This window comes from Elephantulus edwardii, unplaced genomic scaffold, assembly GCF_000299155.1.
Source record: "Elephantulus edwardii isolate Elephantulus edwardi_28Jun2011 unplaced genomic scaffold, EleEdw1.0 scaffold00013, whole genome shotgun sequence".
In the NCBI taxonomy this organism is placed as follows: domain Eukaryota; kingdom Metazoa; phylum Chordata; class Mammalia; order Macroscelidea; family Macroscelididae; genus Elephantulus; species Elephantulus edwardii.
The window spans coordinates 2,687,060-2,695,077 of NW_006399763.1; the positions used below are offsets into that span (position 1 = coordinate 2,687,060).

At 36.4% G+C, this 8,018-nt stretch overlaps 1 protein-coding gene across 1 annotated transcript in view; it reads right to left on the reverse strand.

Annotated features, from left to right (window-relative positions):
- The window catches only part of LACE1 (lactation elevated 1), a 390,750-nt gene that overhangs the window by 242,866 nt on the left and 139,866 nt on the right, over window positions 1-8,018 (reverse strand). The window contains exon 6 of the mRNA XM_006881166.1: window positions 252-351. Coding sequence (XP_006881228.1) covers window positions 252-351 — 100 coding nt within the window. The remainder of the gene's footprint in view (window positions 1-251; window positions 352-8,018) is intronic.

The window sequence follows — 8,018 nt, forward strand, 5'->3', positions numbered from 1 at the left end:
ACACTTTTTAATATTTCCATATAAAATAGCTAATAATGAGAGAAAAAAGTAGCATTATAACCATTGGTAAGCACCTGAATTTAGATGTCAAAAACAAATATTTTTTCATATAACTTTCCATTGATTTTCCAATTGTCATTTATAAAACAAATGATAAGTGAAATCATCAGATTTATTAACAAGACTATGGATTTTAGGAGCTTGTTAGTGTCCCCCTAATTAGATAAGACTAGCACAATGTTTGTTTTTACCTTCCGGTGGCCTGTTAGATGTTGCCACAACGACGACCCCGTTTTTGAACAGATTTTCAAAAAGCTGTTTGAGAATCATGGCATCAGCAATGTCAGTGACCTATGGACAACAACACATTTGTTTTATTTTAATTTCACTTCTGCTCAAACAAGTTTGCTAATGGCTCATCTTTCTCCCCCGCCCCCTTAAGATGGATGTGAATTCCAAGAGAGAAAAACACCTAATTATGACCATGAAGAAAAGAGTGGATAATTAAAAACATGAAAGACGGTACAGCAGTCTTTTTAACTTGACTCTTCTTTTCTGTGAGCCTATCGTTTCTACACAAATTATCAAATGCCTCAATGTTAACTTCTATTATAGAACTACAGGTGGAAAGCATAGTAATTGCCCCAAACATTTAGGAAATAAAATTAATTAGCAGTAACATGACCAACTCCCTTCTTCCTCCCACCCTATATCCTCCAAAAAAGGAGACAATGAGTGAGAGAGAAGGGGGAGGGAGAGAGAAAGAAAAATACATAGGCTATTTTAGATTTCTAATACCTTTCTGGCAAAGGTCCTAGAAAGGTGACTTGAAATGGTCATGGGACTTTAGAAATAAGGACAAGTAGCCAGTGAGACATAATCAGCTGCTGTTGAAAATAGAATAATATGTCATAGATACTATTGTGCAATTGTTGCACAAAACAATTCAACAGATGGCCCATCACAAAAATAAGCAATTTCATTGTTCTTTTTAAGTGCCTTCTATTACTGTCCATGAATAATCAAAAGGCACTGCAGTCACTTCCAGCACAGCCAGCCTCTGCTAACCTTCACAAACACAAATATTCCATCTACCAAAAAAAGGAGAAAGAGACAGAAAGAAACCAAATCCTTATAAAGAATGGTGAGCACAGCAGTTTAAGAAAAAAAAATTTTTAATAAAAAGCTCTGGCAAAACTAGAAATGCATAATGCAGACAAAACTATTCCATCTACATTACAGTGCTAGCTACAACTACTGATATTTTCAAAATTATTTTAAAAATCACATAAAGTAAAACACAAGAATTACTTTAAAAAAATTTTTAAAACTCATAAAGAAAACAAGGAGAAGAGGGTGACTTCAAAAATAAATGTATACATACTGAAGGTTGATATTAATTATTGTGACTGTTCTGAAGTCTATAATTACATGGAGTTTAGATAATCCTATATAAAAATATGTTTCTTCAAGAGCACATTTCAAACTATCTCAATAAAATCTATTTATATAATTACAAAACATATCCTTGTTATCTTAAATTATAGTAGAGGACATAGAAACTAGAATGATTTCAATTAGATAAAAATACTAAAATTTACCAAGTAAACAATAAGATAATAAACAACAATCTCCTTGGTTACACAGACTAAATAACTTTTCTTGTTATAGCTGGCATCCTACTCAAAAGTTTCTTTCTTTCTTACCTGGGCAAGGCAAAGTAAAAAAAAGTACAAAGTGGGAATGAACAGTTTTGTGTGGTTTTTTTTTCTGTCTTGGGCTAGAACTTTTAAATGGACTAAAAAACACTGAAGTTTCCTTGAATTGAAAAAGACTTCATGAAATTCCAAGGTGGTGATTAAAATGAAAAAGAAAGTTAAAGCCGTTATTATTTATAACTTAGTATCACTGTTAAATTTGCTTCCACAAAAAACAGACAGAGAAGGTCCTTTTGAAGTGTTCAAAACACCAGTAGCATTTCTGATGAGAGGACAGAGCAAGCCTGCAAATGTTAGAATCAAGAGCATTTTAAAACTAGACTCCGACTACTGACATTTACAAAGTATGATGTCAGTCAGAAGCTACCCAATTTCAGGAAATAAAAGTGTTCATTTGACTATAATACTCATTTTAAAACAAAACAAAATAACAACAGAAAACATTTAAATAGCTTTTGTGCCCTACAGTTCAGAAATGTAAGAGGACATTTAATTACTTTGGGGCAAAAGTCTAAACTGAAAGTAGAAAAAGCAAACAACATAGGCTTATAGTTGAGTTATAATTTGTTGTTTTTGTATTACAGACTGTTTTTGCCCTATTGGAGGAAATGAACTTGGAGGAGCTTATTAATAAAGCAAGAGTCACTTGATGTAGCTGGGTTCCAATGTACACTCTTTTGATCTTGTCCGTGCACTTGTTCAGCTTTGCTGGGGAACAGTGATTTTACAGTATAAGTGAACAGAAGACAATTGGCCACACATTCTTGAAGCAAGGGTTTTTTCAGAACCCAGCATTTCATTACCACCAGGAACAAAAGAGAAAGCTACAGATTACTAGTAAGGGGAGTCTGCTAACACAGAGTGGAGACATTTCATTAGCATTAAAGAGAAAAGATTTTTTTATGACCTAGAGTTGCTTTCCATTATGACTCACTTAAGTAAAAAAAAGGGGGGGGGGACGCTAATGGTTAATTTACATGTGTAAGTGCTTGAGTCTCAGTCATCCACTGATTGGTACAGTGCCATATAATGAGTGACAAACATAAGAATGTATTATCAGTAATTAGTATTAGCACAAAAATAAGCACCTATTTTTTATTAGCAGTTTTTAATAGCTTTCCTGCTTTATAAAAATGGTTAAACCTATCTTTTACATGATATTGATAGCTTATGGAGGATAATTTTGCATGATATTCTGCTCATCAGAATTCTAATTTTTTGGACCATATTAGTAAAACATCTATACAGTGTTCCTAAAAAGAGAAATGAAGAAATATATGTTATTTTTTAAAGTTATTTCTTCCAAAGGCTTCAGAATTATAAACAGTTTAACAAGAAGCATAAATATTCAAAGAGGATATAATGAAGATCCTAAAGAAAACTTTAAGGATAAGCTATTCTTTTCTTTCAGCAACTAAAATATATTAAAAACAAACTATCAAGATACATAGATATGTTCATCCAGCAAAATTAGGACAGTGTATTTGATACCACACGTAAAACACTGAAGGATGGGCAATTCCTCCTGTGTGATGTGTTGCCTCTGAAAACCTGCTGAAGGTTTCCAAATCCATGGCACACAACGATAACAGGTAGTGCTTAGTAAAGATGACCACACCAATGAGAAGTAGATTCTACAAAGGCAATCTGAATGCTACCAAAAAAGATTTCCTTAACCTCAAGAGCACAAAAATAAAAAGTATATTCTTCCATTTAAACAATAATAATTCTCACTCTTTTTCTTAATAAAATAAATATAACAATTATGATGATCTCAAGGTCAATATTAACTAGTCAAAAATCAAGACTATTGCCAAGTGGTAAGCTGCACTGTCAACTCAAAGGCAGGCTGTTTGGAAGTCATCAGATGCACTACAAGAGAAACATGGGCAACCTCCTGCCATGTAATTTACAGCCTCTAAAAACCTTCAGGAGGGGCATCTATGCATCAGTTTCAACTCGGCAAAGAGTTTGAGTTTAAATCCGATTTCATTTGTCAAGTAAAATGATGATTGTAGACATTCTGTCTCTAAGCACAAAAGTGTTCCCCCGCCAACCTTTCCTAATAAATAGGAATACATATTGTACTAGGCTTTACTGCTTTAACGACAATTTTAAGTTCTCTCATTAAAACATCTATTATAAAATCCACCCAACTCTAAAACTGTATATTTAAACACATAATGCAAGATTTCTCATGTGGGACACTATGTACAAATAGCCCCAAGTTTTAAATGGGAGAAACTAATTTGATCTGTAGTGATCTCTAATGGTTTAGTTATAGGAAGTGTCACTGCTAATACAAAAATCCTGTCTATCTGGCCCTTTTAACCCATCAGCAGCTCCATGGAAGAAAGATGGGCAATCTCCTCTCCTGACATTTATAACCTCTGAAATCCATGGCAGTTCAGCTGGGAGTCAGTGCCCACTCAACAGCAGAGTGTGGGTAAGTGAATTTGCTCCCTAAACTTTGACTATGTTAAAACAAAACAGAAAATAAAAACAACAACAAAAAAAAAAATCACCACCACCAAAAACAAAAATCTTCATATGCCAGAGAGGAATGTAAGAAACAGCTGTTACTAAAAAACCCAAACTCACAGCAAACAGGGTTGGAACCAACTTCTAGCTGGCCCTCCATCAGGATTTCAGAGGCTGTAAATCTCAGGAGAGGAGATTCCCCATGTTTCTCTCTCAAATCTGCTGGTGGATTAGAACAGTCTGCCCTTGATAAGGAAGTGCAGCTCTTTACTCACCAGACCACAAGAGCTGCCTCAGCTGTTCCTAGTGATTAAGAATACTGATCCTGGATTTAGATCATGAGTTATCAGTAGTGTGACCTTAGACAAATAACTTGACCTCTCTGACTCTCAATTTCTTCATCAATATAACACAGATAGTAACAATACCTATCTTGAAAAATGGTTAAGACACACATAGCAGATGTTTAAGAAATGTCAATTATGCCAATTTATAATACATATAATAGTATAGTCCTATACATATGTTGTTTTGTGCCAACATATCAACCACAAATCCTACCAACACTATTCCTAACAGCTCTAAATCCTGCTCTACCCTAAGCCAATCTGATTGTTTCTGACATATTACCCCATTACTGTGTCAATCCATCTCATCCAGGGGCTTCCTCTCTTTCACTACCCCTCTATCCTTCCAAGCATAATATCCCTCTCTAATGACTGGTCTATCTTGGAAACACGCTTAAAGTATGTCTGACAGAGCCTCAAAATCTTTGCCTCCAAGGGAAACCTTAGTTTCACCCTCTCCAGGACAGACCTGTTTGTTCCCTTGGCAATGCTTGGTATGCTCAATACTCTTTTCCAGCACCACAATTCAAAGCCATGAATTCTTCTTGTCCCATCTTTGGTCATTGTTCAGTTTTCTGATACATAGCAAGTAATTGTAAAAACCATAGTCTGGATCAGGCACATCTTAATATCTCAACTGACATCTTTGCATTTCAGCATTCTAGAGAGGTCCCTAACAGCAGATTTTCCTAATGCAATTCTTATTTTTATTTCATGACTGCTAGTGCTAACAGTGTTGACTGTGGACCTGAGCAAGCTGAAATTGTTAACAACTTCAATCTCTTCTCCATCTATCATTGTGCTGCCAATAGGCCCAGTGGTGAGAATCTTTGTTTTCTTGATGTTGAAACACTTCAAATCATACTGCAGCCTACAGTCCTTGACCTTCTGCAGCAAATGATTCAGACCTTCCTCAGTTGCCATCAGGTAGCCAGTCTCTGACTCATAGCAATCCTATATAAAATGGAACAAAATCCTGCCCAATTCTTCACTGTTCTCACAATTTTTGCTTAAGACCACTGCTACCATCTCTCTGTCAATCCATCTCCTTGAGAGAAGACCTGAGCAGGTGCACTGACAAAGTGAATACAGCAATAGGCATGAGTGTGTCCAATATTGCAAGAATGGTACAGGATAGGATAGGGTTCAGATCTATTGTTCACAGGATCGCTATGAGTCATACTCAACTCAATAGCACCTAATAGAAACAGTTGGATAGAATTTAGTTTTAGATGGAACTATGTAACAAGTTAGTACGGTAACTAGAAAACATTCAATAAATACTATTGTGTTGTTGTTAGGTTCCATCGAATCAAGGACGACTCATAGTGACTCTACGAACAAAGGATCTGAACCCTGCTCTATTTGGCACCATTCTCACACTTCCTACAGACAAGAGCCCATTGCAGCAGTCAGCATGTCAATCTGCCTGTTTGAGAGTCTTTCTCTTCTTCACCAACCTACACCCTTCTCAGAATCATGTACTTATCCAAGGAATAGCACCTCCTAGTAACATGCCCAAAGTATGTGAGGTGAAGCCGCATAATTCTTGCCTCCAAAAAGCACTCTGGCTGCACCCTTCCCAATACATGTCAGTAAATACTAGCTAATGTTACTGTGATATATGATAGACATATATGTGAAATCTATACTTGGAAAAGGAGGCAATAATCATCAGAACAGAGCAAGGAAATACTATATGGTTCAAAATTGGGAAGGATGTATGCTAGGGATGCATCCTATCTCTATACCTTTTCAATCTTTATTGGGAAAGATGATCCTGGAGACTGGGTTCTACGTGGAGGAATGTGGTGTCAGGACTGAAGGAAGACTCATCATCAATCTGTGTTATCCAGATGACATAGCCTTACTTGCCAACACTGAGGAGGGTCTGAGGCATTTTCTGCAAAAAGGTCAAGGACTATAGCCTTAAATATGGATTGAAGCTTAACATCAAGAAAACAAATATTCTCACCTCTTAACCAGCTGGCAGCATCATACCTGACAGTGAAAAGACTGAGATTGTCCACAATCAAAACTCTTGGTGCCAGCAGTCAGGAAATCAAAAGACGAATTGCATTGGGAAACTCTGCTGTCAGGTACCTCTCCAGAGTACTGAAGAGGAACAGTGTCAGTCTGGAGACAGGTGCACCTGATCCAAGCCATGGCCTTCGCAATTACTTGCTATGCATCAGAAAGCTGGACAATGACTAGGGATGATAGAAGGAGAATTGATGCCATTGAGCTGTGGTGCTGGAGAAGAGTATTGAATATACCATGGACTGCTAGGAGAAAAAACAAGTTCGTCCTAGAGTAAGTGAAACCAGGTTGCTCCTTTGAGGCAAAGATTTTGAATCTCTGTCTGACATACTTAGGGCATGCTGCAAGGAAGGATTATTCTTTGAAGAGAAACATCATGCTTGACAGGGTGGAGGGAAAGCACAAGATACGAGGACCCTGGATGAGAAGGACTGATCCAGTGACTGGGGTAATGGAGGTGTGGGCATACATGTGTCAGAGACAAGAAGGTTGGCTCAGGATAGAGGTGGGTTCAGAGCTGTTGTACATAGGGTTGCTATGAGTCACAAGCAACTCAATGGCACATAACAACAACAACAGACATATATTATAAATTAATAACAATAATACAAAATTAATATATTTTATATATAATGTTGTTGTTGCTGAGTGCCTTCAAGTCGAGCATGACTCATAGTGACCCTATGAACAAATGGCCTGAAGCCCCCTACAACTATCAACATTTATCAAAGTTCATAGAGTTTCCAGAGGCAAGATATTTAGGAAGTGGATGCCACTCCTGTTTCCAAATTATACATAATAGACAGAATATAAATATTCCAAATATTAAATGGGCAAAGCCTCAGGTAATATAAGGTTGATTTAACTAGCAGATAAATAAATGTGGAAAAATGCAATCATATTTTGTTAAAGAAATGTAAATTAAAACAATGAGATAGGATTTCCACCAACAAAAAAAAATGATTAAGTAATTTATAGTACCACTTCTTCCTTCAGTTAATATTATTTCTTCGTCATATGCTACTTCTTAAAATTATTCCATATTGATCAATTCCTCATAGTACAGTGACCATGTAAATTCTGTCTCCTTTTGATACTTCCTGAATCATTCAAGATTTTTGTCCAGAAGCATTGCACTTGAGACTTTTTTTCTTCAATTCTTTCAACTTGAGAAATATGTTCTTCCCCTTTGGATTTCTTTTCCTTTTGCTAAATATATATGGTATACACACACAAATACATATCTGACCCCTGGTGCTTAATGCTAAGGTATTGCACTGCCAAGCCAAAGGTACATGGTTCAAATCCACTACTTACTCTGCAAGACAAAGATGGGCAATCTCCACCCATGTGAATTATTGCCTCTGAAAACCCACTTGGGGCTCAGCTATGAGTTGGTTCCAGTTGCATGGTATATAACAGCAACAATATA